Here is a 24,041-nt window from a genome sequence, read left to right as displayed (position 1 = left end):
CTATGGCCATTGACATGCACTAGCCTAGCACCAGCGACCTCTGCAAATACAAGGACTGGATGGAATATTTTAAAAAGCATCTCCACACGTCTCCAACACTCTGGCTCACTAGGAAATGAAGTCCTATGTCCAAAATCCCAGACTGGCACTTTAAAGAGGCACTGTAACTTTTCTAACTCCATATAAACACGTTGATACCATCAGGTCATGTTACAGGTCAGATCTGTGGAGTGGAGTGGTGACTTTGCTTACAGTAAGAAGACATATTTAGCTATTTAAACACATCTAATTGAATAAAAATGTGATAGATGAGTTTCATGTCACACTGTGTAATGTTCCAGCTCCAGCTCCATGGAGACAAGCGGGTGAGGGACCCCACATGCCAAAACTGCACCTTTAACCTTATAAGACTTGACTGACTGTAACCACTTAAGCCCTTCCTGATCACCCTCTTTCCTCACATACCACCGCTACGCTCCTATTCACCCTGCTTTAAACAAACAGCCCTCCTCCAGACTACATGTTATCACCTGACCATCACCCAGCACCTTTTAAATTAATCAAACTCATTCAAAAACATTAGTGACTGGAAACAGGATCCGGTCATGTAGAGCCGCTCCACGGTCTTCTCAGTGCAATCTCTCACCACCTACGGGGCTTTTAAACACTCATTTGGCTGGAAGATGAAGTCTAGTTTGATCGACCATGATGGCTCCCAATAGAGAACGCAATCAAGCAAGCTAGATCACAACACGCCTATTGTAACATGTACAGAAAGAGAGGGCGAGACGGAGGGAGAGAAGGCCCATGAGGAGAAACAAGAGGGTTTAAAACTGGTAAAAAGCTAAAGGTTGGCCCATAGAGGGACTTTGAGTTAATATATTATGAGCACTCAATGTCAGATTTTGTTCAAGGTCTTTTAAATGTGAAATTCATGATGCTATGTGATAGTTTAGCACTTGATAAGGTCTACTACTAATACATGTTCATTTGTCAAGATTGTCATGACCAATTAACGAAACCTGAGATTCGACAATTCCCCGATTTCCTAAAATAATAGACACACAAGTTCAAGAAAAATCAACTTTAATCATTTGACTAACAACAACTCACTTTCTGTAGAACAACTCACCCTTATCTCATAGTCCCTACAACTGTCCCTACAACTGTACAACAACTCACCCTTATGTCATAAATAATACTCCCTACAACTGTACAACAACTCACCCTTATGTCATAAATAATACTCCCTACAACTATACAACAACTCACCCTTTATGTAATAGATAATACTCCCTACAACTATACAAAAACTCACCCTTATGTCACAGATAATACTCCCTACAACTGTACAACAACACACCCTTATGTCATAGATAATACTCCCTACAACTGTACCACAACTCACCCTTATGTAACAGATAATACTCCCTTGTCTAAGTCTAACTAGTAACTCAAATAATAGCACTTTTACTTTATGAAATATAATATCCTCTGTCTAACTCAGTCTCTCCACTCTGGTCTCTTCCACTAAATATAATAATAATAATTATGTATATGCTAAACCATGGACCATTATTACTGACAATATTTACATGAACATTGTATTCAGAGACAAATTGCATTTTGATTGACATGTGCGTGTGTGGTTTTCAGGATGCCATATTGGACAGATACATAAGTTTTATCTTGACATAGCCTCCCATATTTTTCTGCCAACACTTTCCAATAATAACTATCTGTCAAAACAGGAGTATATTTCTTTGAATAGATTCACTCCCACGTTGAGCATTTTTAAAGTGTAATTTAAGTGTCAGATTGTCTACAGAATACACGGTATAGATCACACACAAAGGATCTGCCACTCGTTCTACACAAAGTAAGTATCTTCAGTAACTAAAAGTGTGTAAACATTGTCAGAAAATCACTTTAAACACCTTAAATAAATTACTTCTTGAGTTGCAGAGAAAGAAAAGAGGTTGGTAGAAAATGTCAGAAATTGAGTGAAGAAAGTGTTTAGACTGGATTGATCCATGGGGTTTAACTCAGCTTCACAACAAAGAGCAACACAAACACGCAAAGCCCAGCAAGCCAAATGATCCAATTATGTTCTCCCCAAAATGAGCAGAAATTCTACAAAACAAAATTATTTCAAGTAGTGAACAGAGCGTCTCCTCCAAGCAGACATGACATCACACCATAACAAATAACTCAGTATCATCAAATTTAAGGCTGGTGATCTGGTCAGTGATACCTTAAAGGGCCCATATTACGCTATTTTCTGATCTATGTTATAATGTTTCTTCATCAAAAACAGACCTGGAGTTGTGTTTTGTTTCATTCAAAGGTCATTTTTAACCCACCAACCCTGCATATTTAGGCGGTGTTTTTCTCATGAACGAAAAAGACTGTTCCACGTTGTGATGTCTTGTTTTTCAACTCCACACACCTTTACTAGAATTATTTGGAAAATTTACTGCGAATCATTACTGACAAAAGCTAAAAGGTTAATTTGAAAACTAGCACTACATGACATCACAAGGTGGAACAGAGTATTTTGAGCTTTGGGAATGAAGACAGACTAATAATAAAAGCTCAAACATGCGTGAATAAAACAAAACACGAGTCTAGGTATGTTTTTGAAGAGGAAACAACATGTCTCATGGATAAAAGCCCACAAGAGTCAATTTGCATAATATAGGACCTTTAATTTATGTACCTGTGTTAGTGGAAAGGATGTAAACGTGTACATCTGCAGTTTTAAGGTCAATTTATAGTTCCGTGTCGACTCAACACACACTGTCGCCGTCGCCTTGTCACCGTCATTTTTGATTTATAGATCTACGTCAAGGTCTATGCTCCTTGAAGTAATTCACCACAACTCTACGAGGCTAGGATTTGGTGTTTGTGTATACAAAATGAAGGAAAACTTAGTTACAAAATTTCAGAGGCGCACGCTGGTCGACGCAGACGCTCTCTGGAGAGGGTTCAAGACAACCCAGACTCTCTGCTTCGTGGCGCTGACGATTTGATGCACGACCATAAATTGGGCTTAAGTAGTTCAAGCCCAGACTACGATCAGTGTATTGTTGTGCTTTTGAGCAGGACACTTAATCCAGCTTGTATGTAAGTGTGGCGAGGAGTTTGAAGAGGCTATTGAAGATAACAGCCACAATCTTTGTCACTTAGTCCCAGGGCAGTTGTGGCTATAGTGTTTGTTTCCATGATGACAGAATGAGTGATACAATGTAAAGAACACCACAGTATATGGGATCAAAGCATTCTTTCATTCATATTTGTTTTTATGCTTTAGTTTAGACTCAAACCTACCTGTGGGTGGGGCAGTGGGCAGACGGGCTGCAGTGACATAGAGAGGCAGCAGGACACAGCAGAGCCAGAGGGGGCGCCACAGAGCTGTCATTCCTCCGGACGACGAGGGGCAGTGTGGAGCAGCGAGGCCCAGCTCAGAGCTCATCGTGCAGGCTCATTCTGTCCACGACCTCCTGCCTCCAGAGCCAGGAGAACACAGCAGGGCTCCTGTAGGGGACAGGGAGGGTTAGGGCCTGTGCACTCAAAAGAAATACAATAAACATCCAAATGGTAATGTGATCAAATTTGTTAAAACTAGACTTCTGCTTTGTTCAGCAGTATAAACTTCTATTAGAATTATGTAGAAAATCTGAAAGTCTCTTTGTTTATTCCTAATTTAGACCCAGTTCAGGCCTGATGTAGCCCTAACACATCCTGGTTTAGACCTGGTTTGGACTGGATAAAGTCCTGACTTAGTCCAGTTTTAAATCTACTTTAGTACAAGGTTAGATGGTATTCAGCTTTCAGTTTTCAGTTTTTTTTTTAATTTAACTGTTGGACTAGGGGTCCACTACTTATTTGGAATGTTGCAAGGAATGTTTCACAGTACGGCATTAGACATATGTTGTATAATTTTTATTTAAGAACTTTATTGATGAAAAAATACCTTGAACGGATCATCTCTCCGCAGAGCTGACCTGTAACTTGGCTTGGTAGCATCACCTGCTAGTTTCAGTACAGTTTAAATAGAGGTTTGATGCCATACTGTGCAACATTCTAGATAAAATAATAACATCTCCATGGAGAAGAGCAAGAAAGTGTAACAAGAAAGTTACACAGTGTACATTTAACCATCAAATGTATGGTAATAGAATACACTCAACAGACAAAAACAAGGGAAAAATAACAATGAACAAAGTGCATTTGTGAACCTGCTCCATACTTCGACCTGACATTCTTCTCAGATTGGAAGGATTAGAGCGGAAATCCCACTTTACTAGAATTTGCAGGAACTTTCCACCTTTTTCTTCTTGTTAAGACATCAGCAACAATATTTGCCATTCACTTTTAAAGCTGCTTTTCACGCAAACACTAAGTCCAGAATCCAATTAACTGCACCGCAAACAGACTGGAGAAATACCCAAGGCAAACAACACGAGGCTGTCATTCCTCCTACATGACTCTTATGAGACTGTTGCACTTGGTTTAGCATCAGATTGACACTCATTGGCTAATCGCGCTGGAGGACTAGGAATGCACAAGTGTGAGCACCAACAAACCAAGAAAAGAAGGCATTTGGTTTACTGTTTATTTAAGGGGAATGTAATACAGCGTGCAGGTCTGTACCACCTTGGTACACACACATAACTTAGCTCAAATGAAGATATTTACGTGCCACCTGCTTGACTCCATGTAGATGTTAATGTTTTTTCTTACAGTATGGCATTTAATTTAACTACCTCTATAGAGACAGGCCACATCACCAGGTCAAGTTACACGTCGGGTTTGAGGAGAATTGGGCTCGCTCACAGGAATAATACATGTTTTTGCAGTAATTTTGGGAAATAAAAAGTTACATAGTCCACCTTTACATTTCATTGATATTAGTAGGTTGTTAGCCAGGCTGGTGTCACCTAGTGCCTCTTGTTAATTTCATTTGTCTCCAGCGACTAGGCCAGGAATCACAATACACTAGACGATTCGCAAAAACCCCAGAAGTGCGAGTCTGGGCACCAGCCAATCAATGAAGAATCAGACATTCCGTGCTGGCAAAGATTCCCGAGATTGAGGATTTAAAGACGGAACAAAGAGAATGTTTGGTGAGTTTTATCAAGGGGAAAGACGTCATTGCCCTTCTTCCTACAGGATTTGGGAAAAGTTTAATATACCAGTTAGCCCCGCATTACATATGTCATGACCAAATAGCAGCGATTGGTTAAATAAAAAAAGTACCCACCTACCGCTGAGCGAACGAATTTTAATGTTGCAAAATCAGACGGTTTCTATGACGTGAAACTTTCTGATGAATCAGGCTAGTAGGTTGTAGGATACACTCTTCAGTAGTTGCATTACCATGGCTTTAAATGAAAGGAATGATGCTAAACTGCATATTTAAAATTAACCACATACCAGTGAATATATTGCTCATTCACTAGTGATTCTCAAAATATAGTACCACTGAGTTACATGTGTTCTTTCTGGGGGTTTTAACTACATTTTTGACCTCCTCTCTTAAGTTCTTAGTGTACTACGGCACAACGGTCTAATTTTGGACCCTGGTCTATCTGGACCTTGTCTATCTCAGTCAAGTATGTTTTTAAAAATGGCCGATTTGTTTGTACATTTAGCTAAATTTTAACTCTTTAACAATATATTTCCTATAAGAGCCATGACTTCTTATGTGCCTCTTACAACATACAAGAGGAACACATTGTCCACTAATAATACTTCAAATATTTGCTCTCTCTCTGTTCTTTACCTGCCTGCCCCAGCTCCTGCAGGCTTAAATAAGTCCTGTATGTGTGTGTGTGTGGGGGGGTGTGCAGGCTTGCGTGTGTGGGTGTGTGTGTGTGTGGGACATTACAGAGGCCTATGGGAGCTGCACATAGGGCGTATTGTGCACTACGGGCTCGTGTGTTGTCTTAAGTTTTCCGGGTGTTTTTCTTTCCCCCAGAGGAGCATGCGACCCGCTCTGAGGCCAGCACATAGAAGCACGTCTGTGTTTGCAAATTATCACTGTCTCCAGAGTCCAAATCCAGCTCTGGGTGGATGCAGAGGACAGAAAAAGACCTTATCTCAAATGTGTACTGTTCTGTTTATGTATTGCAAAAGCTATATTCAAGAAGTCGGGCACAGCGAGGACACGGAGTCAAGGGTCAGTTATGTATTTACTACTATTACTACCATGCAACTCCTAGAGTTAGAAGTATTGGTAGTAGCAGCAGTAGTAGCAGTAATAGTGGTAGTAGTAGTTAGCAGTTGAGCCCATTATACAGCCTCACTGCCCACTACTGGTCACAGACTACGATTACTATACAACAGTTACAAACATTCAATCTCAGAAACTACTTTAAAGGTGCCCTCTGTAACTTGTAAACCTGTTTCCATGGAGACATTACTGCTTTGCATGAAAGGTTTCACAATTTGGCATTAAACTCATCCATGTTACATTTATTCAGTTGCCATATTTTTCAGACTATAAGTCGCTCCAGAGTAAGTAAGTCACACCAGCCAAAAAATGCATAATGAAGAAGAAAAAAACATATATAAGCTGCACCGGACTATAAGTCACACGTTTTGGTGAAAATGTATTTGATAAAACCAAAGACCGGGAACAGACATTTCATCTTGAAAGGCAAGTTATAGTAACAACAATAGCATAGAGAACAACAGACTGTTAATAACTTATAACGTTATAACGTTAACTATAACATAAACAACATAACAAGTTTACCAAACTCTCCATCTCACTCCAAATCACTAAATCCAATGAATTCTTCATCCTCTGTATAATTTCTGAGCAACTCTGTGACATCCAGAGGTAAGCCACTTCCTCTTCTCTATAGCAGTTGTCAGATTCAGCATCATTATTCAATTATTCTGGCCTTTCTGAATCCCGACAGGATGATTTCTATTGTCACTGAAGTCCAGGCTTTGTCGATCCATCCAGTGACTTCCAGGAAAGTTGCATGGCGCACCCTCCCGGTTACTGTGAAGCTTTGTTCTCCATCCCCGCTTTCAGTCAGTCCCTCACAAGTTTCTCGTTCACTCCAGACTTTCTTTCTGCTGCCTGATTACCATTTTCAGCTGCATATTATCATGACTTGTGACAGGACAGCGGCTCTTTCTGCAGGAGACATGCGCAGTACAGCCAAGTTAGCTTAGAGCGCCCTCTCGCGGCTGTCAATGTGAACATTTTTATATACAAGTTGCACCTGAGTATAAGTCGCAGGACCACCCAAACCATGAAAAAAGTGTGACTTATAGTCCGAAAAATAAGGTACTGGTGTTTTATTGCTCAAAAATACTATGAAAAAACATGCATTCCTACAGTGAGTGAGCTTGCCTTTCCACACATCTGATCTGTAATTTGGCCTGGAGGCACTGGAGGCTTGTCTCCATGCATATCAGTGAATTTAATGTAATACTGTGCAACGTTATAGACAAAGCAATAACATTTCCATGAATCAATCGACAATTGTGTGGACAGAAAGTTACACAGTTCACCTTAAAGAAAAGCAAAGGTCAAAAAAAGTTTATGTAAAACGTTGACAGCTCATTGAGATATATATCATAAAACAATATATTGCAATCAGAATTTCACAACACAGCCAAACACACTGTCAAAACTTGCTCATCATAAAACCTAAATTCAATTGCATCACCTTGAATCACTGTGTCATTTTGAACAAAGGAAGTACTAATGAAGCAATGGCGTTTGTAATGTTATCTTAGCTCAGTAAATGTGTATCTCATTTTATTTCACAATTTACATCTGGAATTAAAGACGTGAATATTTGGCACATAAGCAATAACAAAATGACTGGAACCGAAAGCCCACATAGTGTAAGTTATCGTCTCTTGCAATTACTGCTAATCAACTTTGTGAAAACTTGGAAAGCCACAGCGTTTGAATTTTTCTCTAATGGTCACTAATTAGACAGTAATGACACAAGCTTCAGAATAATGGTGAATCAAAGCAAATTACCCAAACAAAACAACATCATTAAAGTATGATATAATTCACTGTGTAATATATTCAGTATACTACTAACACATAAAAGTTTTCATCTCATTTGCAACACTAAAAAGATACTGACCAGAAATGGGACCAAGTCATTTTGCAAGTCTCAAGTCTTTCACCTCAAGTCCCAAGTCAAAGACAAACAAGTCCAAGTCGAGTCTCAAGTCACGGGCCCATAAATCCAAGTCAAGTCCAAGTCGTCTGCTTTGAGCTTCAAGTCATTTCAAGTCTTTAAACTAAGCAGTACTTAGAATGTCATGGTATTTTTAAATAAGAATTGTAGAAATGCAAATTTTCCCTTTTTCAATGTCTTGACAAGATCTTGAATCATTACGATCAGAACAGAAAGAATTCAGATTTAAAAGTGCTAAATAACAGTTGGTTTATCATGTAGTTCGCACTGAAATACAAAAATCATGTTCTATGTAGTTCTCCCTGTTTTACTGTATTGTACTGTATATTACTGTAGTATCTGAGGATACACATCACAGTACTTCAGTTCCATCCAAAAGTAACAATCAGAGAAGTGGGAGGGACATGTTCCAGTTTGTTCCTGTAAAATTAATCGCCGCATTTATCAACTGTAAACAGAAAAGTATTTTGTAAAAACTGTATATTTTTAAGGAGAAACATCAAGTCTTCTCAAGTCACAGGCCACAAGTCTGAGTCAAGTCCCAAGTCATTGACCTTCAAATCCAAGTCTAATCCCAAGTCTTAGTCCATTTCATTAAGTCAAGTCTCAACTCCTAAAAATTGTGACTCAAGTCTGACTCAAGTCCAAGTCTCCACTTGCAAGTCCCCACCTCTGGTATTGACAGTATAAAAACAAGTACCATACTCTTTACTACAATATTACTTATCACTACAGCTAATGCAACTATTTTTTGCTGTACATGAATTTCAATGACATGTTATGGATGCCATTTTGAGGACTTTTCACTATTTAAATGATCAAATATTTAGTCCTAATTTGATCACTCTGAAACCCAGAGACAGAGATGATACAGGTACACAGTTAGAGTTACAAGTACTGCAACCACTATTACAAATACACATTACATTTTCAAATTCTTAGTACTATTCTGCAATACGCCACCTGCTTGTCTCTATGGAGATTTTGAAAGCCATAATGTGAAACATTCCAGGCAATGCAATGCAAGGTAATCTCCAGTAAAACAAGCAGATGAACCCGTTAAATTATTAGTTTATCCAAAGAATTTACCACAACGTACACTATGTAACATTCTGGTGAAGCGTCTGCCATCTGCTTGTTTCTATGGAGATCTGGAATGTTCCACAGTATAACATTAAACAACTCTGCCTTACATTTATTAATTTACAGGTGATTTTATAGCTCAAAAACATCTGGAAAAACAGATATTCTGACTGTGAGCGGGGTCGCCTCTCCACAGATCTGACCTGTAACTTGTTCTAGTTTGATCTCCGTGAAGACAGAAAGGTTTAATGCCATACTGTGAAACATCTCAGACAAAGCAATAACATCTCAATAACTGCATTTGACAAACCCTCCACCAGAAAAGTCACACAGTGCACCTTTAACTCACACAGCACTGAAGATGATGAGTTAGTATCACGGCTCTAGACCCCGAGTGCAGTTCCAAGTGTTTTGTTGCCAATATTTTTGAAAGCATAAAAAGGAAACCCAAGCTCTGGTGTGAATAATACATGCACATGAATCATGCAGCAGGAGTATGTGAGCGTTGTAGTGGCTCGGAGGCATCTTTTAAACACTGGTTCAAATCCCTGTTAGTCACATCAGAGCTACAGCCCAGCGCTAAGTCACCACTCCTCAATAATTCACCAATCAACACGAGATGGTGCGAAAAGATAAGAGGCTCAACATTCTATTAACTCACTTTTTTTTATTGCCTAGACGAACTAAACATTGAATAAAATCTGCTCAAGGAAAAGAAGCTGTGCAAAATGACTACAGAAAAGAGCATTTAAAGGTGCACTATGTAACTTTTTGGGGATCCGTCACTTGCTTGTTTCTATGGATACGTCACTGTTCTGCCTGGAAATGTTCCGCAGTATGACATTAAACAGTTCTACCTTACATTTATTCAATTCAATTAGAGGTGGTTTTATAGCTCAAAATACCTAGAAAAACAGGCATCTTCTTCACAGATCTGACCTGTAACTTGGTCTGGTTTGGGTTCAATGAAGATAGACAGATTTAATGTCATACTGAGAAACTTTCCAGACAAATTGAGAAAAGTATTTGACGTTCCCTTCATCAGAAAAGTTACACAATGGACCTTTAAAGCTGTTAAATTTGGAGGAAAATACTAAAACAGTACATTTTATAGTAATTTCTGAACAAAACTATTTCAAACTATTATCTACAATTCCATAATATGTCTGGAAAGTAAATATTTTTGCTACAATTAAAAACGTACGTAAATGTGGAAAGAATTGAAACTTTTATGAAGGAATTTCAATTACTAACAAATTAATCTGGGTAATTTCATTGGATTGCAGTTATTTTTACAGTGTCTTAATTAGACGTTAGTTCTTTTCTACCACAAGTATTTGGGATTGTGTGGACCTGATGTGACATAAAGCTGCTTAAGTCAACTAAACCCTCCACTTCCCCATTTAAGACTATAGGCTTCAGCGCTGTTAAGAAGTGAATACGCCTTTGAAACCGATCCAAGGTCTGAGTCCTGTTGCTATAGCGACAGAGATGTGACAGAACCACTTCTGTCAAGGTCGATGTAAGGAACTACGCATTTCTTCTTTGTATTTCTTTTATAGCAGTATAGCAATCTCTACTATCTGAGGGGTTATGACCTATAAGTGGTTTTACTTGAAAACCTTGGCCATAGGGCAAAGTATTTTTTTTGTCTTATTCGAGTTCCAGTTTTGTCCTGACAAAGATTTGCTCCTACTCAGGTCCTGGTTTAGTTCTGATCTAGTCCAGTAATTATTAATTCAAAGGTTTGTCCAAGTTTAAACCTAATTTTGTTGTGAAGTAAGACACTATAGAAATCTTAAGATAACTTTTAACAGTACTTTTGGCTACATTTTAATTTCTGCTACTACTTCTTACTTAGTATACTTCAAAACCTGCCTCAGCTGTGTACACAAACCAACCATTTCACGTATCTATCACCTACCAACTGCACTTTTACTAGTATGTCACAGCTCCATGAAGTATAAAAAACTTCAAGAAATGAGCTAAAACCGAGAAAATTTCACCAAGGCTCCAGTTCACCCCACTTGCACGAGTCCTTTGTGGACCTGTTTCTCACTTGGGGCATTAGCATGTTATTAAACCAGTGTGTCAAAATGAGTGGACTGAACACATTATGAGAGCTGAGGGCAAAATTAAACAGACGCAGTGGGGAGGCGACTGTACTGCCATTCATAACACAGCTCAATATTAACAGCACAGAGCAGCTTGTGTCAAATAAAACTACTGTTCAGCCCATAACATTACATTACACCCTGATTAGAAAGGGGAAGTACTACACCTGCAAGATACTCAAGTTTTTATCAATGGTGGATGAAGTACTCAATTTTGTACAGATTCGGGGCAATAAAAGTACTCAAGTATTGAAGTACCTGCTTAAAAATGTACTTAAAGAGTAAAAAGTAAAAATGTTTTACAGAGATGTGAGTCAGTTACATTTTCTAGTTGTTTTGACGTTTCTGTGTATTTGGTTTGCTCCAAAATTGGGACATTAACCTGAATTAAATGTGCTAAAAATAGTTTCAGCCATTTCAGCAGGTCTCATATAGAAAAGTACTTTTTACTTTTCAGTCCAGATATAAAATGTAGTGAAGTAGAAAGTACAGATACCTGCACTCAGATGTAGTGAAGTAAAAGTAAAAGAGACATGTACATTTCTTCTTGCTGAATATCTTGTTTTCTGTGTTTTTAGTTGTTATATTGTGTTTATATTGTGAATTTTCTTGTACTATGATTGTCCTTGTCTATCCTGTGTTTGTGTACAGCACTTTGGTAAGCTGTAAAGTTTTTTAAATGCTTTATAAATAGAGTTGGTATGGTATAGTAAAAAAGTATCCACTGTAAAATGTACTTTAATTGCACTTTTACTATTGTACTTCGTTACCTTCCACCTCTGTTTTTAATATACTCACATCAGTAGTACAATTAGCAAAAGATAAGTATAACAAAGAAGCCTGCAGTCTACAAACAATTTGGAAGAGACACAGCCCAATCAGACAGTCATTTGGTGCTGAAATGTGTGAACGCTTTTGGCAGTAATTGGAATTGCGCTAAACTGGTGATTTCGCAGGTCAATGGAGGAAGATTAATTTATTCATCTATTTATCTAATTGAGCTATGAGATTTAGGCCGTACACAATGGGGGGGAGAATCATGTTGTGGGAATTTGGTAAAAACGCATAGACAGAAATAAAAGACCAAAGGAGCAGCAGTTTGGAGTTTGTGGTGAGTTGTACATTTAACATTAAAAACTTAGAGCCATAATGAAATAGGCAATATGTAAATCAGTATAATATGTTTAGTAAATGATGGAAGGTACCGTGAAATAAATGTAATCAAAATAACACTGTGTCCAAATCTGTATACAAGACTAAGAGTGGATTTGGAACAGTTAGAAACATTTTATTTACTTTAGCCAAACTATACATTTGTGTGCGTCTTTTAAAACAACACACTTTCAGTTACTGTGAATTTCTGATGATTTAAAACCACTCTTGAGTAAGAACTACACTTATACCAGTGCTGAATATTGTGGGCAACTGCATCGCTATTAGTTTGAACTATAGTACCATAACACAAGTTGCGTTCCCTCCCTCCGCTATCTTTACGCGTCGCCTTCTCCTTTCCAAACCGTCCTGCACTGGTCTCCTATCATCATCTGCGCACTCCCTGACGCCCCTGACAAGCGAAGGAGCCGAAAGCCGAGCTGAGTGGCCAGAAAGCCCCATCTGAAAGCTATTCAAGAGGCTCACAAGTAGAGAGATGAGTGATGTTCCGCGGAGGGGAGAGGAGCGCACGTCTGTTCTACACGTTCATTCAAAGAAACAGCGAGGAGCGAGCAGCGCGAGGGGAGGGAGCGCTATCTGGATGAACTTCAGAGATGATCAGTGCGCGTTGGAGGCAGCGGCTCGGGGAATACGGGGGCTTGACGGATGCGTAATTCATTATTCTGTTAACGGGAAGACGTCACCGATGCAGAGAGGGAAGGAAGGCGTGTTCGCGCCGATGAAGGGATACAGCCTTATGTTTGAAGATGTTTAAGATATTATTGTCAACTTACAGCTTAAAGTTGATACATATAAAGTTTAAAATATGTCTTTAATTTGATTATTTTCCCAGTTATGGAGAGAAAGCAAAAGTGTGTTGCGATCAGTAGACGTGGAGACAGGAGGGGGATGCCATTGAAAAGCGCTGTTGTGAATGATCCTATTGATTGCAAACACACTAATTAAAATGTTCTCAAGCTTTCACGTCAAATAAAGGATTTGAACTTTTGATTTGCTATAGAAATATTATGATTTTTTACAGATTAATTCAGGCTAAAAATCTTCAATAACCAGCAAAGGCTCCAATTTTGAAAGTAGGATAAATTAGTCAAAGCATTAATAGAAAACCGTAGAAAGTACTTTGGCCTCAGCGATGAAAAGCCTGACTCTAGCTAAATAGGAAATTCGAATGGAACTTATTCGTGCGCAATTTTGAGGCTATTTGTGCGCAATTGTTTGGCTAGACTCTGCATTCGAAGCTTCCAGACCGCACAATTTTACCATAATAAAAACGACTTTGATCCTAACATCAGCACCCACGGTTCTCCAGCACCACACGCCGCTCTTTCCAAACCAATGATCCTCTGTCACGGAACAAGCCTGAATTTAAAAAGATCTGTGTTTTCAATTGCACCAAAATGTACGTGCTTCTATGGTTAAGTGTTTTAATCAAGAGTGGAATAATCATCGTGTAATTTAGATGTAAGACAGTGCATCCTGCCACAATCATACAACATAAAAATAACTTTTACGCAAATGGAAAAAGTAATTGAAAATGTTTGAACAAATACTGTTAAGGTTCATATAAGACAGTTATCGAAGCAAATATTTAGTATAAAATTGCTAGCAACCGACAAATGACTTCAGCCAGCTGCGCGCAACGCTCTTAAACCTGTGCCACTATTACGCGCACACTAAAAGGATCTTTTTACGCATAAACCCGTTTTCGAGGCACCATTCCGTTTACGCACAGATTCAGGGGACGAGGAGGCGCCACCTGTGCGCTGTCACTGTCTTGGGCTGGTGCTGGATCACCACGGCGTCTCCTCGCACGCTGCACGAGACACCAAACCTGTCTGACTCTCATTCACAAGGAAGTGAAAGCAAGTTTCTCAATTTATTAGAAGGTTAAACAGAAAGAATACATCATAACAGGTACTTACTAAAGAGTCCCAATTGCCGTGTGTATCTCAGTAATCAAAAAAACAAGTGTTTAAATCCAAAAACTGAAGTAAGAATTGGTCCTAAATCCGTAACTCCACGCTTGAGTTTTTCGCCTCAGTGTTGAAGTAAATAAAAGTCCTCTAAAATCCACGTCTCCGGGTAACGAGTCCCGATCCGCTGCCGTTGTTCACTTAAAAGCTCCGAACTTCTCTTTCAACTAAATCCCGGGTCCGCGCTGCTGCCCACAGTGTCCAGGCGCCCGGACCATCCTCTCTGCGCGTGGAGCTGTGCGTGGACACGGCGGAGGACACGCAGAGTGGACGCGGTGGCGCGTAGAGATGTCTGTGTTGTCTGCACGAGCGGAGTGTGTTGCCACGGATCAGCCTCGCGCTCTGTGGCTCCGCTCCGCTGCTCACAGTGAAGTACTACAACCCGCCGCTCTATTCACTCAACGATCAGCAACGATCAGAGACTCTAGACAGTTCCGTTTTGAGTCAACAAAATAAAGGAGGGAAACCTCGTGACGCACAGCCAGCACAGAGGCATGTACCCCGTCCTGATCTGGGCTGATATTTTGAAATACGCACGTGATGCACACATTTCCATTAAGTCATAAACCTTTAGTTGTTAAAAAAAAAAAAAAAAAAAATCAACTGTTCAAAAAAGTTAACACAGCTAAACTTTTAAAAGGTGCAAAGGAAATTAAGGTATATGCTTGTAAATCAGTTTGTGTGGCTCTGATATCCATCCAGATATTTTTTATTTATTTATTTGAGCATACTGTGTTACTTTACTTACCCCTGTATTCTGGGTCGAATAGGTCACAATGTGCTTTTATTGTGAAGGCGCTGTGATGCCACTCTTTCCGCTCGGCTCTGAGCTGCAGTTCGAGCTGGTGCCCGTTGGCTGCTCTGTGCCTGCGGGACACACACAGCAGCGCAGCGGGCTCAGGGGGATCACATTACGGCGCACCGCCCCTTGAGGGGCCGCCACAGGCGTGAGACGCGGTCCAAGCGCCTCCCACCATCACACTCTCCCCGTTCATGAAAAGCGCAGATAAAAAGGGCACTAGCCAAAGTATTATGGACCATGCTTTAATGTTTGCATTGTTTGTATTTATATGAAAAGGTATATCATTTCTTTGACTTTTCCTCTCAGTTGGGTTGAATATGAGACTGAGACTTTTCACTTGTGACAGCTGCCCAGAAAGCACACATGTCACATGACACGTCTTATTTAAGGATGAAGCCACAGGGTGCCGTTCTAAACGGACTCAGGGGCCTAAGGATGGATTCAGATCATACTTGTGTTTGAGCACCTTTATTTGACGAACATATTTTATTTGATCCAAACCTTAAGGTGCATTGGGCTCAAGTAAATATGCTGCTCTAAAGAACTGCTAAGAGAAAAATGTATTTGTGCCCATTGGTTAAGAAAGGAATGCATTCTTTTCAAAGTCCATTTGTGTTGAATTAATAAACCTTATATATTGCAGTGTAATAAAAGAAATCAATTTGAACTTTCTTTTTCATCTGATTCAGCCATCAAAAGGCAGCATAAAAAGAGGGATCATTTCTTTTCTGACTGCACTGAAACCACCACTATCTAAATGTCCTCACTGTGTGAGTGCTAATGAGTCCATATTGTCCCAAATTGGCTTAAAGTCATAAAAAGATTAACCCCAAACCAACATTTACCCCAGAGAAGGTGAAGTGTGCCATGTTAAAGTGAATTACTACTGTTAAATGATCTTTAAACAGAGTCCACTCTGAGGTAACGGCTAATTACCACCGTCAGGACAGAGGTGACAGTCTCAAACAACACATCAATTACCATCGTGTCATAAAGTGTTTTTAGCAACAGTTTTATGATGCCATAAAGCAGTTTGGTGCTGAGCTGAGAGTGAAGAGTGTCCTGTCTTTTCAGTGGGTCCTGGGACAAGAGCCTATGAGAGGTGATTTGTGACCAAAACAGAGTCACGGTGCCTTAAATGACCGTAAATTACAGTGAAGAGGGATGAGACAATTCACCTGCAGCAAAAACTGCTGAATTTGTCTTTGGGAATGTGTGATAAAAGAAGAATTTAAAGTCCCAAATCAGGCTGTGCTTTTAGTTGAATGAGTTTTTTAATGAAGAGGTCTACAGCCAGTGCTTTGAATGTCATGTTTATTTTCGGTTAATTTAAATACATTTCCAACTAACAAATAATTTCCATCTAACAAAGTCCAAAACATTCTTATTTTCATATGCCGGATTTTTTTGCCTTCTTCCTTTTTATTTTCTGATTGCAACCACCAAATGTCTTGAGAAACTCTTCATGGTATTGTGTTCTTCTTATCTGCGGTCCAATCTTTCATTTCAATCATTATCGTGCACATTGACACAGCTTATTCACTATACAGTATTGTCGTTGTCAAATCTAAATGTCTTTATCATGATGTGGCTGTCGTTTATTCAGGTGTGAGGTCTGGAGATGTTGTAGAGAGAAGATGGATGAGTCCTGACCTGCAGTGACAGACTCCCTACTGTCTGATCTTTAACAAATGTGCTCTGGAATGAGAGGCATGTATAAGGTAGCTTCTTACAACTGACAGGTCATTAAACATTATTTAAAAAATCAAGGCCAGGAATAAGTTTTGTGCAATGATTTTTATAAAGAAGGCTACTGAAATAATTAACCTCTAAGTCCTGGGCTGAATTTGTTGATTTAACTTTGCAATGTAAATATGCACTGGGACAATTCATCATTAGTTTGTGTTTATTTGAAAAGCACACAGGAAAGTTGGGGTGTCCCAGGTGTGGAGTGTGTCACTTGTAAAGAGATAAAGAGAAAACAAAAGCATCTGCTAAGGATCATTACCCAGCTAATAAGAGACTACATCATTTTACCAACACAACTCTGTGCATGTTGTACACATGTCAGGAGAGGTTATCAATGTCTTTTCTAGGTTTAGCAAGTTTGACAGTTTTGTTGAAGTTTTCAATTACAATATTGATCACTAACTGCCAAGTAAATAGTGAAAATATATTCAAAATTGAATATGATATTATAATATCATCATATTCAAAATTGAATATGATGATATTATAATATAATATTGAGTATTTTCCCTCCAAATTAAGCAATAATTAGAAAAAACATGTGCACTATTATCCATACACATTCAGATTAAGACAACTTTATTAATCCCACCAGGAGTAATTAATTTGAGTAGTAAAAAGAAAAACAAAAACATCAAAAATGAACATCTATGTAGAATTTAAATGTTAATAGCAGTAGGAATAAAAGATTTCATGTCTCTATGATCATGGCATGTGTCACTGCTTTAACTGACTCAGTGTCTGCAGACTCAATAATTCATGAATAACTGTAACGTGGTCATATTTTTTTATTCGTTCGCAGAAGTGTGCTGAGAGGTTGTGTCTCATGGGAAAGTCAACAGCAGAACCAACAGTCATTAAGTCTGATGAAGAGGAGGAGGATGAAGGCCCTGCTCGCTGACCTGTGGACTGTGTGAGAACTAAAGACGCACCACCCCGAGTGTCACTGCAGAGGTCAAGGGTCACATGGAGTACTGCAATAGTGATGCAGTACTGATGGTATAGTGACCACATGACCCCAGTACAAATACTCACTCATGTCGGGAGGACAACAGGTCTCCCCCTCCCCCGTACAAACCCTATCTCTACCACCCCCACCCTACCCAGCATGCACCTCCCACTGGGAGACAGGCACGGGCCGGGAGATGAGGCTTCTTCATTAGAGATAGTTAAAAATTAATCAAGAATAGATTTGAAACTTGAGATGAAATCATGTAGAAGATACTAAAGTGGTAGTTATTTTATAACTTCTATAACCCAAAATCACAAGATGTAATTTCAAATTGTCACCATTAAATGACAGTGTATGTTGTGGGAGACAGTAATCTCAGTTTCATATTCATCTTTACTTTCCATATCAAGAGCTCAAATGCTTTATTTAAACTCTATTCTACACAAAAATTGATTAATGTGAGCTTTAAGTCATGTTAGAATCATGTTACCTCCTCAAAAACAGACCTGGAGTTGTGTTTAGTTTCATTCACACCTGTGTGAGTGATCCATTATTACTAATCTGTCTAAATCTCCAAAGCTCAGAATGCTCTGTTCCACCTTGTGATGTCATGTAGTTGTAATTTTCAAGTTAGCAGCTACATTTGACCTTTTATTCAGTAGAGATTGGCCATTCCAGGCCTAAAATCATTCAAGTGATTCTAGTGACAGTGTATGGGTTTAAAAACATGTTTGTGATGAGGAAACAACATTATAACAGATCAGAAAAATAGCATAATGTGGGCCCTTAACTCTTAAATAAAAAGTCACATGACCAAAGATGTTTTCAGGTTTCTCTTTGTTGAGTAATGTATCTAATAGCTGTGCTGCTAATTGACTATTAGAACTTGATATGTATTTATTTACTTTATTTGAAAAGGGATAGACACAAAAATGTGAAATGGAGCAGAGCAGTGTGATGTGTCATGGTGCTTACAGCTGAGGCTAATTTGTAACCTTAGTCATAATTGTTTTCAAAAGACATAATAATGTATTTTATCCAAGTTATTTTAGGTATGTGGTATAGTGTCTTGTGTCTGTCCAGAGTCTAATACTAGTATCTGTGAGATATTTGCTCATATCTTACCCCCACCCCCTCTGAGCCACTGTTTGGGTTGTCCTCAGTGGGCAGGGGGCTGACTGACTCATGTTGTCTTTGTGAGTGGACGATGGACAGAGGGGGCAGGACTAATCATTAACACAGTGATTCTACTTTGGGACAAAGATGGAGAACAAAGGAGGGACATGATCAGAGAGACCACTTCACACTCCACTGGACGATGCGTTTACTGACCCCTCGTGCTGTGGGGTAAAACACTGCTGCCATCAGTCATGTAGCACACAGGCTCTCAGGTCAGGGCATGTGCTCACTGTGGTACTGTGGCACTTGTGTTTAGAACATTTCTGGAGAGTTGGCCCAAATAAGCACTTTTTACTGCAAGTTTAGAAAACCTCTACCATCATCAGTGCTGGAACATAACACAGTAAACGTAGTGAAGTACTGTCCTTAAGTATACATTTTTGGTATCTTTACTTTACTTAAGTACATTTTAAAGTGGATACTTTTTAGTTTGAATAAATTACATTTGAGAGCAGGTATCTTTACTTTCTACTTCATTACATTTCTGACAGGACTGAAAAGTGATAGTATTTTTTTTATTACATTTTGAGATGTGATGAAAAGCCTAAGGGTTTAGTTTTAACATGTATATATACAAATAAAAACAGCAAGGGGAAATTTAATTGCGTTTGCTGAATAAAATTCAGCACAAATCTGTATTAAATTCACAACATTTGAAGCTTTATTTTATCTTAAAATCTCTTTAATTTCTTTTTACTAGATTTTTTCATGTGGTACTTTTATTTTTACTTGAGTATTTATTTTACTTCAGTACTTCTTCCACCACTCACTATCATATTCTCAGTGTCAAAGGTTTTATGTGAGATAGATGTTAATATTTGTGCTTCAAGCCTAAATAAAGGATTTTGGACACCCTTGGTTTCAAACATTGGTGCTTCTATTGGTTTTGACTTGAAGCTTATAAGCACCATTTTGCACTGTTCACCATTCAAAAGATATATTATTTGTTTTGAATTCTTATTTACCACGGCAACGGTGATTTTTCTTCACGTTGAAACCCATGGATATTGCCCATGGGGAAGGAATTTGAGAGAGAGAGTGGTTGTCTATTCATGTCTCTCAACCATGCAACCAACTGACCACTGCCCACCCAAGGGCCATATAGTTTCTAGGATATGATTCCAGTCCATAAACAAAATACGGCAGGTTAAATAATAATCGTAAGGATAATTTGAAACACCGACCTCATGTTGTAAAAGTTGTGTACAAACCATTAAACAGCTCATAAACATATAAAAAGACAGCACATTTACAGTTATTTGCACACACAAATTATTATTGGGGACGACTTTTAAACCTGGATGAAAGGATGTCCCTGTGCTGTTGTCATGGCAACCAGAGTGTTTTTTTCCTTACCTGTTTGGAGAGAACCATGTGTCTGATGTCACTTCAGTGGCTGTGCCTGTCTAAATGTGTTTGAATGTGTTTGAATGAGAGTGAATGGTGTGAATGGGGAAATGAAAAGGGAGCCACCAGGCCGGCGTTCTGCTTTATCAACTAACAACTTCAAAACAGCTTCTAATGTGAGCACCTGAAACAAACAGAAATACTCAAAGCATTTATCTACTTTCAAATGTTTCACGAGATTATATGTACTGACAAATATTGGCAGCCCTTAAATACTTTAAATACTATTGACAAACACGGCCAGTGACTGGAGATCCACCACAAGCCTTCATTCAATTAAAGGTGTTTTAGTGCTCAAAAATACATAGAAAACATAGAAAAAACATGTATTCATACAGTGAGTGGGCTCGCTTCTCCACAGATCACACCTGTTACTTGATCTGGTGGCATTACAGACCTATCTCCATGGAAATAGATTAATTTAATACCGTATTGTGAAAAAGGTATCTTGTCCTCTCCAGGTGGGTGGAGAGTCCCTGCCTCAAGTGGAGGAGATCAAGTATCTTGGGGTTTTGTTCACGAGTGAGGCAAGGACAGAGCGTGAGATTGACAGGCGGATCAGTGTAGAGTTGGCAGTGATGCAGTCGCTGTATTGGACCGTTGTGGTGAAGAGGGAGCTGAGCCGAAAACCAAAGCTCTAGATTTACTGTCAATCTTCGTTCCTACCCTCACCTATGGTCATGAGCTCTGGGTAATGACTGAAAGGATGAGATCACGGATACAACCAGCTGAAATGAGTTTCCTCCACAGGGTGGCTGGGCGCTCCCTCAGGAGCTCAGTCACACTAGAGGTGTTCAGAGTCGAGCCACTGCTCCTCCACATCGAGTGAAACAGCTGAGGTGGCTCGGGCATCTGTTTTGGATGCCTTCTGGGCGTCTCCCTTGGGAGGTGTTCTGGGCATGTCCCACTGGGAGGAGGCCCCGGGGAAGACCCAGGACACACTGGAGGGACTATGTCTTTCAGCTGGCCTGGAAACGCCTTGTGGTCCCCTCGGGAAGAGCTGGAGGAAGTGTCTGGGGTGAGGAAAGTTTTTGAGTCCCTGCTTAGACTGTTGCCCCCACAACCCGGACCAAGATAAGTGGAAAAAAATGGATGGATGGACCATATTGTGAGACATTCTAGACAAAACAATAACATTTACATGGAGAGAAGCAGGTTACATAGTGCAACTTTCATCCTCAACACTCTCCTGAATAAAAATGTTATCTTTCTTCCCTATTTTGTATAATACATTTTTCTGTGTTGACCTGTAATCACATCTAGAGACGTTTCATGACTTGGGAATTCCTGCCTCTTGCTTCACTGTAGATGCGGTGGATGTGATGTCTCTCTCTGAGCCGATTGTTCCTGGTTGCTTTGAGTTTTTTGTTTATATAAATCTGTCAGTCTGCCTCGCTCTGCTTCAGTCATATTAATTTGAGTTTTGTGACAAGCGCAAACACAACCTTCTTTCAGTTTTATTTAGCTACAGTCACAAAGGCAATAGCTTCTATGCAGCTTTAGAGTTACACTATTTAGGGCTTGTTATGGCTTTGCTTTGAATGTTCCATTTATTGATACTTTGCAGTGTCATCATGCTGGGTGGGATCCTACATGTATGTGTATGGCAGAATGGATTTGAACATGCATTTTCAGGAACCTGTGATCGATACAAGTGTTCACGGTCCTGTTTAGGTGTTCAACAAAAAGGTAAGAGTGACTAACTGAAAAAAAAAAAAAAAAAAACTTGCTTGTGATTGTAATCTTATTTGACAGGGACTTGTTTAACAGCACAAAGCTCATTTTAAAGTCTAACAAAGCCTCAGACAGAACATGCCTACAGTTAGCATCACACTCCCAGGGAATGTTGATGACCTCAGCTGCAAAGTATCAGTAGTATCAATATTTGTTTCTGCTGCTTGTCTCCAGTGAAATAAATACATTTAATGGCATATTGCGGAACATTCTGGACAAAGTTATAAAACCAGACAAGCAGGTGGTGAAATGTTAATGTCTCTTTCAGTCATAAACAATTTAAGTGAATGTGTTTCAGATAGAAGAATCCTCAGCCAATCCAATTTTGTGCCACTTCTACCAAAACCTGCATACAGATAATTTCTATTTTTGTTGCCAAATTTCTGTCCCACAGTTAAGTTACATAATGTTTTGCATAATCGGATTTTACCCAAAGACACTGTTGGCACAAATAGAGCTTATCAGAGCATGGTTTATTCAGACTGACAGAATGCAAGCTGAGACAATTAATAACAGGAAATATAGAGTACATTTTCAGAAGCTCAGAGCAGGGCACACAGCCAGAACAATGTGGTTTAAGTGTGCGTCACATATTTTAAGTTGTTTAGTTTTCTCATTATCAACAGAATTTCTTGTTCTTCTATATTGTGGAATAGAGGAGCACTAAGACAAGGACAAACACGTGTGGACCGCAACTCAAGGCTGAAAACTATTGTTAATGTAATTATTAATATGATTAATAAGAAACATTCAGACAGCAAAAGATCAGGTCCTCAAGATGTTGGTGCACACAAGCTTTAAGAGAAATAATTACAGATATACTTCAAATTATTTCAGGCAGGTTCATTTAACCCTTCCAGACTTAAGGGCAATTTTAGCACATTTGTCTTCGCCTGAATTTTTTTTTTTTCTTAATTTTGCGTTTAAAACTTCCCCTTTTACCTCCTAATGAAGTGTTATACATCTTTTTTTCAGTACAACCTGTTATTTCACAATCTGCTAATGTACTTGTATCATATGGCTGTAATAAAAGCTATAGGACCAAAAATACAAATGGAAAAAAAAATATATATATAAAATAAAATCACACTCTTCCAAACAAAACACAGCAAACTTGTATAAACAACTTTTTGGACATAAAAATTCTTAATGTAGGGCTTTAGCAACAAAAGAGCAGAATATCAAGTCTTTAATTAAGCTCAAAATATCTTTATTGCCTCAAAACAAAACAAAACAAGTACAATGGTCCCATGACTTTCCTGGTGCCAGTCATGAAAACAGCACGTGTCAGGTCCAGGACACAGAGCCGCTCACTTCTTGCATTTCCATGGTGTTTATTACATCTGGATTTGTACATTTGGACTGAAATAAACCTGAAAATAAAAGTAACAAGGGATGCGCAATTACACAGACCAAGATGCGTAATTTTCCATTTCTTTGAGAAATAACTGCACTTAGAGCAGCTTTTTCAATTGTTACGAACACAGATGCTCAGAGCAGTCGACCATTTTGACTCACTACACTCTTTGTCAAACTTTGGGTCACAATGGATGGAGCACACGAGTATGGCGAAAAACAATGTTCCTATGGGACACTTGTTTTCTCTACGTCGTCATGCAGCGTGTCACGTAGGAAAAAGCCAGAATAATGCTTGGAACTCAACTCAACTCTCAGCTTTTCAAGGATAAA

At 39.1% G+C, this 24,041-nt stretch overlaps 1 protein-coding gene across 3 annotated transcripts in view; it reads right to left on the bottom strand.

Annotated features, from left to right (window-relative positions):
• The window catches only part of fgfr3 (fibroblast growth factor receptor 3), a 104,417-nt gene extending 89,541 nt beyond the window's left edge, over positions 1-14,876 (bottom strand). For all 3 annotated transcript variants that reach the window (XM_020919789.2, XM_020919788.2, XM_020919790.2), the window contains exons 1-2: positions 14,479-14,876; positions 3,331-3,537 (exon numbers count right to left, since the gene is read on the bottom strand). In XM_020919789.2, the coding sequence (XP_020775448.1) occupies positions 3,331-3,475 (145 nt within the window). In that variant the 5' untranslated portion in view covers positions 3,476-3,537; positions 14,479-14,876. The remainder of the gene's footprint in view (positions 1-3,330; positions 3,538-14,478) is intronic.
• Between the last annotated feature and the right edge of the window lie 9,165 nt (positions 14,877-24,041).

This window comes from Boleophthalmus pectinirostris, unplaced genomic scaffold (genome assembly GCF_026225935.1).
Source record: "Boleophthalmus pectinirostris isolate CB_2022bp ecotype Guang Dong unplaced genomic scaffold, ASM2622593v1 HiC_scaffold_10, whole genome shotgun sequence".
Lineage (NCBI taxonomy): Eukaryota > Metazoa > Chordata > Actinopteri > Gobiiformes > Gobiidae > Boleophthalmus > Boleophthalmus pectinirostris.
This window is presented reverse-complemented; position numbering and strand designations above follow the sequence as displayed.